Source organism: Hordeum vulgare, chromosome 3H (genome assembly GCF_904849725.1).
Source record: "Hordeum vulgare subsp. vulgare chromosome 3H, MorexV3_pseudomolecules_assembly, whole genome shotgun sequence".
Taxonomy (NCBI): domain Eukaryota; kingdom Viridiplantae; phylum Streptophyta; class Magnoliopsida; order Poales; family Poaceae; genus Hordeum; species Hordeum vulgare.
In genome coordinates, this window is record NC_058520.1 from 336,323,005 (window position 1) to 336,337,766 (window position 14,762).

General features: G+C 42.0%; 1 protein-coding gene across 1 annotated transcript; it reads right to left on the minus strand.

Moving 5' to 3' along the window:
• Window positions 1-1,592: 1,592 nt before the first annotated feature.
• LOC123443784 (protein ALTERED PHOSPHATE STARVATION RESPONSE 1-like) lies at window positions 1,593-5,575 on the minus strand. Its single transcript, XM_045120311.1, has 6 exons — window positions 5,232-5,575; window positions 3,999-5,114; window positions 3,425-3,594; window positions 2,960-3,183; window positions 2,485-2,815; window positions 1,593-2,250 (listed from the first exon to the last, which is right to left on the minus strand). The coding sequence occupies exons 2-6, from the start codon at window positions 4,903-4,905 to the stop codon at window positions 1,792-1,794; spliced, it is 2,091 nt and encodes a 696-aa protein (XP_044976246.1). The 5' UTR covers window positions 4,906-5,114; window positions 5,232-5,575; the 3' UTR covers window positions 1,593-1,791.
• Window positions 5,576-14,762: the final 9,187 nt, after the last annotated feature.

Consider the following 14,762-nt stretch of genomic DNA (forward strand, 5'->3'; position numbering starts at 1 on the left):
ATCCATAGCAGCGTAGATACTCGCACGCGCAATCAGAGAACGGTTCTGGAGGCTCTCACTAACAATAGATGGCTCCAGGACATACATGGCAACGTCTCCTTCACGGCCCAACTCCAACTTATGCATCTGGTGCACGCGATCGGATCTGTGCAGAGGGACGTGCAGACACCGGACGCCTTCTCGTGGCCCTGCGACAAATCAGGAGTGTTCACGGCGAGATCTACCTACCAAAGGTTGTGCACTGGCTTGGAGAGGGTCCCCTTTGCGAAGTGTATTTGGAGGAGGTGGGCACCCCTTAGGTGCAAAATCTTTGCTTGGTTGGCCGCGCAGCGACGTTTATGGACCTCAGATCGCCGCGCCAGACATGGATTGCAAGATCACCCCTCTCCTTGTTTCATTTGCCTCCAGGACCAAGACAATATCGAGCACATTCTGATCCTATGTGTATACGCAAGAGAGGTGTGGTACTTAGGTCTCCAAGAGCTCAACATCCAAATCAGGACTCCGGAGCCTCAAGATACATTGACGGAATGGTGGCTTCGGGCGAGGGGCCACTTTAGGCGCGCCAAGCGGCGTGGTTTTGATACACTGGTGATTATCATGACCTGGGCATTGTGGAAGCAGAGAAATGCCCGGGTGTTTAACAGGTCGTGGCAAATCATGAACCCTACGCAACTGTTGGGCCAAATCGGGAAGGAGGTGCAGGATCTTAGGACTGCAGGGATAGGAGTAGGAGGTCTTCAACATTTTGTGAGACAGTAGCCTTAGTCTGTTTGTATGGAGTTGGCTGGCTCTAATGTTCGCATTCTACGCTAGGGTCTTGTCAATATTTTTTCTGCCTTTTATAAAAATATGGTACGTCATTGACGTACTCTTGAAAAAAGAAAAAGAAAAACTGTAGCACGGCCAATGTATTTACCTCCATCTTGTTTGTATCCATGAGCTTTTCTGTTGGAGCATCCTTTCTGGAACAAAAAATCAATCTATATGAAATGTCGGTTCTGAGTTTACACACTACACATGAGACGACTATATGTATTATTAATAAAGTACATGTATCAAATTCCTATTTCATGTGGCTACCATGTGACGAATCTACAGTATTTTAGATAGTGATGTAGTGATGTACTTACAGTCAAAGCTAAGTGTGTGACAACACATACCATTTCAAATCTGAGGGATCCAATCTGAGTATGAAACAACCATACGTGTACTTCAACAAACCACGAGATCAGTGCTTCTGGTACTCAAATTAACACCAACATAATCTCATTTATATATCAGAAAATCGTCATATCTTGTAACGGTTCTGCCATAATTGTCTACGTTTTGTGCTCAGTTTGTTGATGTTTTTAGCCTCACCGCTTTACATCAACTTTAATAAAGATGTCAGTGTACATCACAATGATGCAGAAAGGGTTTTCAACCTCATTTTCGAAGAAAAAGACAAAAGAAAATCATCCTCCCGACCTGACCACTGCATCATACTACCATGGTAGCAAGGAAAACAATGGACTTCGTCGGCTGCGATCCAACAAAGATCAACCTCTGGGTCCTTATGGTAGTGGAAGTATAACAGTGAAAACAGAGCATCACAAATGTTAGACTGCTATTCAAGCTTTCAATCATACAGGAATCCTTTCCTATCACTAACCTCTTCTCGGCCTGGGACTGATCTGTCCAGACACCTGTACTGACTTTTGAAATGTAAATCATGGCTAAATTTTCTTTGACAAAGGTGGTTTCTGGAGAAGGGTATTCACGTGGAACCGGCCTATACTCTGCCTCTACTTACAGCGGATGATCATCAAAGGAAGAGACGGCGGGCGAAGCCACTCCTGAGTGGCTCGCAACAGCAGCAGCTTCGCTGCATCGGCTGATGCCTTCAAACACCTGCACGCAGACTCCTGAGAACCCCGTCAGGGCATGGAACACGTTCGGGAGGCTCGTCTGAAGATGGTTCAGCGTCATGGCTCGACTGGTCCTCAAGGAATTGAGGTACCTGGCCTTCTCCTCCTCGACCTTCTTTCTGAACACATCCAGCTTCGAGTCGTCCTTTGATACTGAGTAGCTCCTGGCGTGCGAAACCTGGCCTGAGCTCTGCATTGCGTTTTCGCTGTGTTTCTCCAGCTGGGCGTGGAACTTGCTCTCGATGCTGTCCGACTTTTTCTTCAGCTGACGCTCCTCAGCCTGCTGTATAACGATAGAGTGTATGACTGACAGAAAAGCTTTTATTGCTTCTGCAGCTACCTGTTTATACATAAAAAAGAAGGGAACATTCATTAATTAAAGAAAGGGGAAGACAGGTCAAATAAAAACCAGCATGTGAAAAAAGAGTATGTATGATTATTCATATATGGTACGAATGGAAGGTTCATCGTCCAAATATGTATGATGAATGTTCAACCAAAACCACCCGCAAAGCTTGATTTCGCAGTAACAGACAAAACTCTGAAAGAATATATCATGTTGGTTTTACTCTACCTTGTCAGGTAACTTCTCAAGAGCGTGCTCGAGTTCCCCACAGAGGCTACGGATTCCAGATGAACTTCTCATGAAGCCGTCATTATCAGGAAGACAATCGGTGAGTCCAATCCATTGGTTAAGGATAGTTACATACTCACGCTGCAAGGTGATCAGATTACAGAAAGAATTCTGCCATGCAGAGATTTCGCCTTCCAACTGAGATGTTGCATAGTAATGGGAGTCAGTCGTCGGCTCACTCCCAGGTTGGTTGCCAAGGAGACTGGCTTGCTGGGCGATATGGTTCTGAACCTTATGGCACTCGTACATGTTTCTCCACATATGTACAAGCCTGAGTCACAAGGAAGGAAAATAAGCGTGTCAGAAGAGAAAACCGACATGAAAATAAACGCTCACATAAATAGCATGATACTAGTAAAAATATAAGCTTTTGAACTATATTGGATATGCTAGTTCACGAATTTTCAGAGCTCACCCTGCAGCTAATTCAATAACCTGAGGATATAGCTCCTCATCCCTGAGCTTTGATATGGTCAAACATTTCAAACTTACAGCTTCCTCTAAGGACATTATCCGAGTTTGCAGTTCTTCGATAATATCCCGAACTTTCTCTGCTTGCAGCCTATCATGCTCCCCTGATTCTAGCTTCTGTAGCAATGAACTGTACTTTCTGTATTCGAGCCTTGCAAATTCTTCATCCTGCAATATAGGACAGTCAACAATGTGTCCTTCTGGCAACATAAGGTAACAAGTCGACATTTATTCATGATGCATCAATTTCCCTTGATAGAGATAACAAAAGTTTCCTAAACAATAAATGATTCATCAAAATCTAAGACACAAGCTATAAGCTCTAATCTCAATCCTTGAGTGTATTGTGCAATGCATTTCGGTGAACATAGACCAAATCAAAATAATGCTTAAGACTCCCATAGTGCACCTTAACTAACTGATAGAGTTTTTGCTCCTCGTCATAAAGCTTATCTAGTGTTTTCCCATGATAACCGTATCCACAAGCATCACTTGAGGATTCTCTGTTAGCATGCACAGACTTGAATGACCAACTCCAAGAAAGTGTAGAGAAAACCTTGGCAGACTTCGAATTTTTTCCTGCACATAGAACAACAAACGGTATTCCTCAGGAAGTGATGGTTTGTTAAAGGTAATAGAGAGGCGTTTGGAATGTCGTTGATCCCAAAATATAGAACTCCTACTGCCATTACCTATTGCTTTGCAATGTGTTGGTGTATACTTGATGCATAACACTTGGAGAATCAAACAATACATAGACAAGATCACAAGAAGGTTGACATACTTCATAGTACATATGCATCATAAGAGTCTAGAGTATAAGTTTTATTATTATTATTTTGCGAATAGGCTAGAGTTGAAGTTAGTAAGTGGCATCTAAACAAATATCAAGGGTGCTATATGGATGAGAAAAACTAAATACATTACCGCATCTAAACAAATATCAAGGGTGCTATATGGATGAGAAAAACTAAATACATTACCTTTCTTTACTTGCACCTCTGAAGGATCTAGCCGCCCGGTAGCAGAATCCAAAAGTATAACAACATCAGTCCCACTTGCGGCTGCTTTCAAGAAGTACTCATCAATCTCCTTGGCTATTTCTACCAGTGACTTGTCATTCGCCCAGGCCATAACCGAAGAGTCTGAGTCCTTTGTTACCCAGCTGCTCACCATTGATGAGTTTTCATCACCCAGAACCCTGCTCTTTGCTGGATGCAATTCCATACGCCTAACAACGCCATCAGCATTGCGAGAGACGCTTTCATCTTGTTCATCAAATTCTATGTTTGTTTCCACCCAATCGTCATCCATGCTGACCTGTGAGGCCACTTCTTTATCGTCCTGATCAGCCAACGAAGATGGAAGAAAATACAAGGGACGCATGGTGATTGGGTCCGTGTACTCCCACTCCATACCGGGCGGCGGCGGTGGGGGCAGAGGCGTTGAGCAGCTGTCAGTGTCGTCGTCTTCATCCGTGGAATCATCCCCGTCGAGTTCACCATCTCTCTTCTCCCTCTTTCTTATCCTTATCGGACTAAACGGTATGAGTGGTGGGGGGAGTGGTGATGGCGGCATTGAGGATGTCACGGAGTGTGGTGGCATGGAAGAAGTCACAGAGTATGCCGGAGGCGGTGGTGGCGGCGGAGGGGGAGGAGGAGGAGGAGGAGGTGGTGAGGCGGCGACTGGAAGGGACTGGTGCGACGATGCAGTCTCCACCTCGGCGAATTGCCGGAGAGTGGCTCCTGTGTTGCGGAGAGCCTGCAGGTAGGTAATGTGTGCAGCTGCAAGGTCGACACGGCGGCGCACGAGTTGCTTCATGAGCTTCCTCCTGTCCCTGCATCTCCTCACCGCCTCCTCGTCCTCCACTTTGGAGTGCCTGCAACCCATCTGCCGCCAACAAACTTAAATAATGCAGATTGCAGCACCAGCTGAAAGGAAATCCCAAATCGGGGGCCTCAGTCGAAATTCCAGAGAGCATCCAACAGTCCGGCTGTTGATTCCTAGCAACCCCGCCGAAACAAGAAAAGAAATCGCTCCTTCTCCTCCGCAACAACCACTCTCACATCCTCGCAGATAGCCCGCTCCTACATCAATATCTGGCACACAGAAGGGTTGATCCAAACATCAAGATTCAGCTAACACGAACTGAGGCAAAATAATAATACACCTAAAGAATAGCCTCGATTTAACTCTAGCCTGCTCGACGGACTTACTGGAAAGGAAGAAATGCACGCCGGTCCGCAATCTTGGAGTCGGCGGCCAGCTTGAAAGCTACGCTGCCCCGGATTGGAGAAAGAAGGGATCTAGACAACCTCAAGAGCCCTCCCTCTATCTGGTCAAGCACACGGACTGGCAGGTGGTGAAGGAGAGACGAGGAGAGAGGACGAGACAATTGGGAGCCGAGGGAGAAAGGGGAAAAGGAGAAGAGAAAGGGGAAAGCAAAGGTGTGCGATTTGGTTAGCTTTCTTTCCGGGCCGCGGTAAAGTACCGGTGCGAGGAGGAAGAAATTGTGCAGCAAGGATGGTGGTCAGACTTGACCTGCTCCGCCACTTTCCTCTGTCACGGAAACTCTTCCACTTGTCCTCTCATTTTCCTTTTTTTTCTTTTGTCCTTCTATACCCCTTGTACGGCCGGACAGGTCGCGGGCCGATCCTGAAATTTCCATCCAGCCGGGCATTTCAAACAGGTTTTAAACGTACAGATTAATCGACATTCCTAGTATCCAATCAAAATGTGGAACGGATATAGAACGCCAGGGTGTGCCCGAGCACATCCACCATATCCGTCTGGCCTTCGCTCGTCCGCATCGACCCTACATATATTCGTCCTCATCCGTTCGTCGCATCAAATCCTAGTCATTTCATTTCACTCACATCCGCCATGCAAGCTCACCTCCTTCCGCATGACGGGCAACGGATCCGAGTCCTTTCCCTTCAGATCCCTCGACCACGAGCTCATCCCACGTGACCCTCAGGAGGAGATGGTCGTCCGGCTTGCGCTCCAGCGCTCCCGGGAGGCGGCCGCCCGACAGTAGCGATCGGACTCATAACGTCGGGAATCCATTGCGTCGACACAACCTGTGCTTGGATCCGGTGTCGCTGCCTCACCGGAGGCGGTGCGTGCTATCTAGCGTCCAAACGTCGTGGCGGACGCGCAATCCCTCCGTTGACACGTCAAGGAGGCACCATGGGCGACCGCGAATGCTAACATGGCACGGTGTGCCCGCCGTGCGAGGCAGCAGGCGCGGGAGGCGACGGAGGCCCTTGCGACGGTGGGCGTTGGAAAGGCGGAGTCACACTCTCCGGCACCCCGTATGATGCACGGGCGCGGGCGCTGCAACCACGTCGTGGTGGACGTAGGCTCCTCCTAGGAAGGATCCGTCATCGACCTCACATCCATCGGCATCGTCCGAGTTACGGGCTCCGACTAGAAAGAGTAAGGCATGAGAGACGACGGGAGCTCGACTCTCTTGAGTCGGCTAGTGTCTCATGTCCTACTCTACCTCGTCGGCGATCGCACCGACACTATGAGGGCCGCAGTCAGCCGCCGGACATGGACACGGTGGAGTCAGACGAGTTCTTAAAGATCGTTTTACATGCATGTAATAATATGGATTTGAGGTTTTCAATTTGAGGTATCTGGTTGTAGAATGCATTATTTAAGACGTGTCTGGTGAAGACATTTTAGGGTTCAGATTTGCCAGGTCCGGGTGTAGATGCTCTTGGGTTCACGCCGTCCATGCAAGCTATACGAACTAACTAGGAACATTTGGTATATTTACTTTGATAATACGGGTTTTCGGTATACTTATATATATATATATATATATATATATATATATATATATATATATATATATATATATAGGGCCGCGCTATTCGTCATCCTGGGTGAGGAATAGTTATTCTTCACCCCCTCTATTTTAACATTAATGCACCGTAATTTTACGTTTCGTAAATTTTGTCTTATTTTATGCGTCAAAAGAGACCGTAAAAAATATAATCAACGTAAAAATATTTTATGTCACTTAAAATTACGAACGTAAAAAAATAGTGCAAAAAATACAATAAATTCAATTTTTTCTGGTCTTGCGGCCTATATTCTTTCTTTTGTTTTGTCAAATTTTACGTAGTGATTCAATATAAATGTAACTATTTATATTTCAAATGTAACTTATTTGTAAATTGATCGTAAAATTATCTCGATGAAGAATAAACTATTCTGCACCCTGGGTGATGAATAGAGTTTCTCTATATAAATATATATATATTGGTAATTTGGTAAATATGGTAAGTATGAAATTAAAATATGGTTTGTTTTTGTATAAAAAAATATTTTTGTGTAATCAATAGAGTTTTATTCCATCACAACAGGGCTACAATCCTTTGGCACGAGATCCTTAGTACATGAGGTCCTCTACCGGGCCACACGACCGTAGGTCGCTCAGAGTGATTATACGTTGCATGAAATCTACAACATTATTTCACACTTTATGAAGTTTGTAATGAATAAACACCCTATCAATCATTAGGGACATAACTTCAGCCACTAAATGACCAAACGCCGATCGATCTAAACAAAAAATTGAAAGACATGATAAGGCAGACGAAGAGTAAGACTGAACCAACGTCGAAAGAAAAATATGTTGTCGAGCAATCGCCATACCAATCATCAACGCATGAATCTCTATCTCTAGAGCCTCGCAGTAATTGAATAAGTAACGTTAAGCCAAAAACGACAGAGCCGTCATGCCAGAATCATCCCAACCCGCGTCGTGCCATCCTCTTCCAGGAAAGATTTTTCCATGGACAAGGCCTTCATGTTGCTAGGACAAGGCCTTCGTGTAGCACCTGGGCTTCTCGGTGAAGCTATGGTCTTTCCCATGAGTCTTTGACCACCATTTTTCCTTTTAGCATTTCTTTTGTTGTGTACTTTTGAGCAAAGGATCGACCTCATATAGCTTACTAGGAAGTCAACCAAATCCTGGGTTGGGGCGCCCTCCTTGTCATGACTGACGTTAACATGTATCTCCCATATGCGCCGCACAAGCATCACAATCATCTGTGGGTAATGTTCGAGCAGCTTGTTTATTGACATGGATAAGGTTATCTTCGTTTACAAAGCGTCACTAGTTCTTTTATAACCCTACCCCCCCTCCCCGACACACACACAAAAAGGTACTTCTGCGGTAAATGATTATAGTCACATATCTTTGTTGAGTTGTAGAATCAAACATTTGACTATACTCCTAGCAAACATATTGCAATTATTTATTCTCGAGCTATTGCACGTAAACCAGTATGGATTTTTGAAAACAAAGACAATTCAAAACTGCATTGCTTGGGATATGAATTTCTATGTCAATGCCATGAGAGCAAGAGTACTATTGTAGTCTTGAAGTTGGGCTTTGAAATACTTTTAATAAAATTGAGCATGGTATGATTCTAGCAATTCTGCAGCAAAAGGGATTTGGTAGAAAGTGGTGCTCATGGATAAAGGAGATCTTGGGTCAAGTATTCTTTTGTTCTTCTCAAATGCATTCATGGAGCATAATTCAAATGCAGAAGGGGCGTGAGTGTAACTACTAAGATGCGACACTTTCCTTATTTCGGGGCGAGGCCTCAAAAGGGGAAAGAGACGCATCTAAGTGTTTCGCAAGCAGGATAAACATCGCAATACATAATAGATGGAAGAGTAATAAGATTTGGCATACACTCGCCACAAGCTAAATTACAGAGTCACACATTCATAAACTATTCCAATGGGAAAACAGGGTCCGACTATGGATAAGATAAACGACAAAAGACAATGATATCCCGCCTTGCTACGCTCATGATCACGACCAAGTGCCTCTAGTCCTCGGGATACGTCACGTATAGCCTACCACTATCCTCGTCGAACTCCCATTTTGGTTAGGTATCCTCAGGAACATCTGCATCTGGGTACCTCTACCTGTGGGTGGTTGTAGTAATCTGTGAGCCACGGGGACTCATCAATCTCATGACCTTGGTATCGAGTCTAACTAAGTTAATAGGTGACGTTGGGGTATGTGTTTGAGTCTGCAGCAACCTAAGCATTTATGGTGGCTAACTTACGAAAAACAGAAACAAGTTATGATGGTCTACGTGTGACGGTCAAGATCTAAGAATGATCACTAAGTGATCCTGAACACCTACTTACGTCATTCATAACCCCACCGTGTTCTCGATCACAGAAGGAACTCTGAAGGAAACAGTCACGGTTACGCACACAGTTGGTGATGTCTACTACACAACCTTCTTCTTGTAGACTCGTGTTTAGCCTCCAAGCGCAGAGTTTTGTAGGACAGTTGCACATTTCCCTCAAGTGGATGACCTAAGGTTTATCAATCCGTGGGAGGCGTAGAATGAAGATGGTCTCCCTCAAGCAACCCTGCAATCAAATAACAAAGAGTCTCTTGTGTCCCCAACACACCCAATACAATGGTAAATTGTATAGGTGCACTAGTTCGGCGAAGAGATGGTGATACAGGTTTAATTTGGATGGTAGATATAGGTTTTTATAATCTGAAAATATAAAAACAGCAAGGTAACAAATAGTAAACAGCGAGAAAAACGTTGTATAAATGCTTGGAAACAAGTCCTAGGGTCCATACTTTCACTAGTGCAGGTTCTCTCAGCAATACCAACATAGTTGAATCATATATAAATCCCTCACGTGCGACAAAGCGTTCACTCCAAAGTCACAATAGCACAAAACAAACGAAGAAATTATTGTAGGGTACGAAACCACCTCAAAGTTATATTTTTTGATCAATCTTATGAGCTATCCCTATAAGTGTCATGAATAGCCCTAGAGTTTGTACTAAAATAACACCTTAAGATACACATCAACCAAAACCCTAATGTCACCTAGATAATCCAATGTCACCACAAGTACCCATGGGCATGATTATACGATATGCATAACATAATTTCAGATTCATCATGTTCAATGCAACACAAAGAACTTCAAATAGTTCCCCAAAGTTTCTACAGGAAAGTCAAGACGAAAACATGTGCCAACCCCTATGCATAGATTCCCAAGGTCACGGAACCCGCAAGCTGATCACCAAAACATACATCAAGTAGATCATTAGTACATCCCATTATCACCACACATATCCCATCGCAAGACATACATCAAGTGTTCTCAAATACTTAAAGACTCATTCCGATAAGAAAACTCCAAAGGGAAAACTCAGTTCATCACAAGAAGATAGAGAGGAGAAAAGTCCATATGATTCATCTATATTAATAAAGCTCGCGATACATCAAGATCGTGCCAACTCAAGAACACGAGAGAGAGAGAGAGATTGAACACATAGCTACTAGTACATACCCTCAGCCCCGAGGAGGATTACTCACACATTATCATGGTGAGAAAGAGAGATTTGTTGATGGAGAGGTGCAGCCCCGAAGAGATGGAGGCGATGGCAGCCACGACACTAGCGACGGGCGGCGGCGATGGCGACTGGTGGCGGCCCCTTGCCCCTCCTTCTTCCTTGGTCTCGGTGCTTCAATGGATGATCCTCTCCCCTTCTTGGAGGCTTCCAAGGGAGAGGCAAATTCGTGGCTCTTGGTGACTTTACCAAAATTAGTTTTTTCTCTCTCCTTATATGTGCCTCTGTGGTGCTCTATGGCCCTTCGATGGATGGACCCTTGATCCAATGTCTCTTGGGCACCTCTTGAACCTTCCTAGGAGCTCCTCACAGCCCTCATGAGTCTCCAAAGTCGAGGCTTGGCCGAATATATCTGATATGTTAAGAGTTGGACTCAATCACGTCAACAATTCATGTGACCCCGTAATCAGATATTTTCCTTTAGTAAAACGGGTCTCCAGATCGCATACGAACTCCGCTTTGGATGAATTGCAGTCCACAATCATTGCCACAAAATTCCCCACACTTTCCTACTTTTAGCTTTTTCCATTTGATGCCGTCTTTGGGGGTAAAACTGACAATCTCTAAAAATTGTTTGTGGACAAATTTCAGGAGAGTCGGAGTCCTCCAACAAGGCTCTTTTTGCATTTTTTCGACAATTTCTAATTAATTCCTACAAATAAAAGTGTGAAGCAAGAATTTGTTCAATTTTGCAATCATTAACAGGTTAGTCCCAAAAAATAATATAAAGTTGTAGTAAAATGATTGTAAAACATCCAAGAATGATAATATAACACCATGGAACAAGCAAAAATTATTGATATGTTGGAGACGTATCAGCATCCCCAAGCTTAATTCCTGCTCGTTCTCGAGTAGGTAAATGATAAAAATAGGATTTTTGATGTGGAATGCTGCGTAACATGTTCATCAAATTCTTTTCTTCTTTGTATAGCATGGACATTTGGTCTTGTAAGTGATTCGAAGCAATAGTCTAGTTTTAACATAATGACTTCAATACTCAAGCATGTCAACAAGCAACCATGTCTTTCAAAATATCAACAATAAAAAAAAGTTATCCCTAGCCCATCATGCTCAATCATTGATCCATTCATGAAACACACTCAAATATTAGCTATGCCCAATGCTCAAGTACGATCATAGTGCTCCCTAGTTGGTGCTTATAAGAGAAGATGGAGACTCAAAGCAAAAATAAAAATTGTATAAAGTAAATAGATAGGCCCTTCGCAGAGGGAAGTAGGGATTTGTAGAGTTGCAAGAGCTCAAGGTTTAAATTGAGAGAGAAAAAATATTTTGAGTAGCATGCTTTTCCTGTCAACGAAAACGACAAAGTAGCTCACAATACTTTGCATGCTAGATACATTATAGGCGGTTCCCAAACAGAATGGTAAGGTTTTTACTCCCCCTCCACCAATAAATCACACTCCACGGCAAGCCGAATCCACGGGTACCGTCCATACCAACAACATTCCCGGGGGAGTTTTGTTTCATTATATTTGATTTGATTTTTGAGCATGGAACTGGGCATCCCGAATACCAGTCACTTTATCATGAATGATAGTGAATCAACACATATCATGAGAATAACCCACCTAGCATGGAAAAATATTGGATACTCCCCATCGTTTATTGAGCGGTACGTTCACACAAAAGAGAAAAAATATTTTGAAAATTTAGAGGTGGCACATACAAATTTGCTTGGAACGACATGGAAATACCACATATAGGTAGGTATGGTGGACTCATGAGGCAAAACTTGGTTTAAGGATTTTGGATGCACAGGTAGTATTTGTACTTAGTACAAATGAAGGCTAGCAAATAGATTGGGAAGCAATCAAACCAAGAAATGAAAATTCACATAAGTGAGCACTGAGTCATAGCTAACACCGAATAATGCACCACAATAGGATGTAACTTCACTGCATAACTATTGAATTCGTGCATGTATAGGGAATCACAAACCTTAACACCATTATTCCTACTTAAAGCATAATTACTCACTAACATGACTCACATATTACTATCATCATATTTCAAAACTATTACAAAGAATCAAGTTTAATTTGTCCCATGATCTTCATGAAAGTTTTTATTATATCCCTCTTGAATATCTATTACTTTGGGACTAGTTTCATATATTGTTATTGCCCTTTCAACATGCTCAAACCAATTTAAAGTAAGCACAAGAGCATAAAGATTTCATCCCTCAAAAAGGTATAAGTGAAGCATTAGAGGAAATGACAAGCTACTCACAAAAGATATAAGTGAAGATCAATGAGTAGTCAAACAATTAAGGAGCTATGTGAGGACTCTCTCTCCCTCAATTTTTTTTTTAAGATCTGAGTATTTTATTTAAACAACAAACAAAATAAAAATATCACTCCAAAAATAGGATGCATCTTGTGAATGAATAAAAAATTAGGCTCAACATAGGTTAACCGATAATTGACGAAGAGAGGTAGGATGCATAGCATCCCCAAGCTTAGATGCTTGAGAGTTCTTGAAATATTTACTTGGGGTGCCTTGGTCATCCCCAAGCTTGAGCTTTTGTATATTTTTCAATCCTCTCGTATCCCGGTTTCACTTATTCTCAAAAACTTCATCCACACAAAACTTGAAGAGAACTCGTAAGATAGGTTAGTGCACATAATAATAAATCAACTCTTTATGTACTGCCAAGACAAGTTGCATAATAATTACAAACATCATTTACTATTTACTATCATTTCCACAATTTATAACTATCAATATAGTCTATGAAAACTATAGGATAAGTAGATAACAAAACTATGACAGCAATCTGTCCAAACAGAAGAGTCTGTAGAAATTTATGAAAACAGTGTACTTCTGTAACTCAAACAATATGAAAATTTTGGACATGCTATAAAATTTATATGACAAACCTGTGTAAAAATTTCAGAAACTTTCCACGTTCCAGTAAAATATGAAAATTCATACACTACAACACCAGTTTCTGTTTTTACACAACACCAATCAAAGCATGCAATGCAAGCATCCTAATGCAATTCTTGGAACTTTTTATTTAAAAAACAATATTATAAATAACACCTAACAGATAACAACAAAATAAAATGATGCTCCAAGAAAAACTCATATTATGTGATGAATAAAAATATAGCTCCAAGTAACATATACTGATAATGTTGAAGACGAAAGAGGGGATGCCTTCCGGGGCATCCCCAAGCCTAGGCGCTTGAGTATTCCTTGGATATTACCTTGGGGGTGACTTGGGCATCCCCAAGCTTAGGTTCTTTTCACTCCTTATTCTCCTCATATTGGTGTCTCACCCAAAACTTGAAAACTTCAATCACACAAGACTTAATGGAACTTCATGAGATGGGTTCGTATAATAAATAATGATCATTTACTTAGGTACTGTCAAGACAAGATTCATAATTGTTCCCACATGATACCTACTGTATTCTACTATGCCCATAATTTATATCACTGAATATAAGCTATGGGAACACTAAAACAAGCAAACTATACATGCAAAACAGAATCTGTCAAAAACAGAACAGTCTATGAAGTTCTGTAGTGTAACTATAATTCCGTGTCTCTAAAAATTCTGAAAAATTAGTACAATCCAGGCAATTCCTATATCAGTTATTTGTAAAAAAAACTCAGATCAAAATCACGTTCGAGTGAATTTACAAAATTCCTGGACTGAGAGCAAATGTTTCTCTTTTTGCACAGAATCAAGTCAACTATCATCCACACTATCTCAAAGGCTTTACTTGGCACTTTATTGAAATAAAAGGATAAAACATGATTACTACATTAGCTTAATCATGTGAACACCAAAAAACAGAAAGTAAAAGTGTTGGATTGTCTCCCAACAAGCGCTTTTCTTTAAAGCCTTTTAGCTAGGCATGATGATTTCAATGATGCTCACATAGGAATAATAATTATAACATGCAAAAGAGCATTATGAATCTCATGACAAGCACATTTAAGTCTAACCCACTTCCTATGCATAGGGATTTTGTGTACAAACAATTTATGGGAGCAAGAATCAACTAGCATAGGAAGGCAAAACAAGCATAACTTCAAAACTTTGAATAGATAGAGAGGAAACTTGATATTATTGCAATTCCTACAAACATATGTTCCTCCCTCATAATAATTTTCAGTAGCATCATGAAGCAATTTCACAATATAACCAGAACATAAAGCATTATTTTCATGATCTACAAGCATAGAAAATTTATCACTCTCCACATAAGCAAACTTCTTCTCATTCATAATAGCGGGAGCAAACTCAACGAAATAACTATCATGAGGTACTTGATTGACATAACCACTT

Coding starts and splice junctions, on each gene's coding strand:
- LOC123443784 (XM_045120311.1), bottom strand. CDS start 4,905: ATGGGTTGCAGGCACTCCAAAGTGGAGGACGAGGAGGCGGTGAGGAGA. Junction 2,816..2,959: donor GTTATTGAATTAGCTGCAGG/GTGAGCTCTGAA, acceptor CTTGTGACTCAG/GCTTGTACATATGTGGAGAA. Junction 2,251..2,484: donor TTGAGAAGTTACCTGACAAG/GTAGAGTAAAAC, acceptor ATGTATAAACAG/GTAGCTGCAGAAGCAATAAA.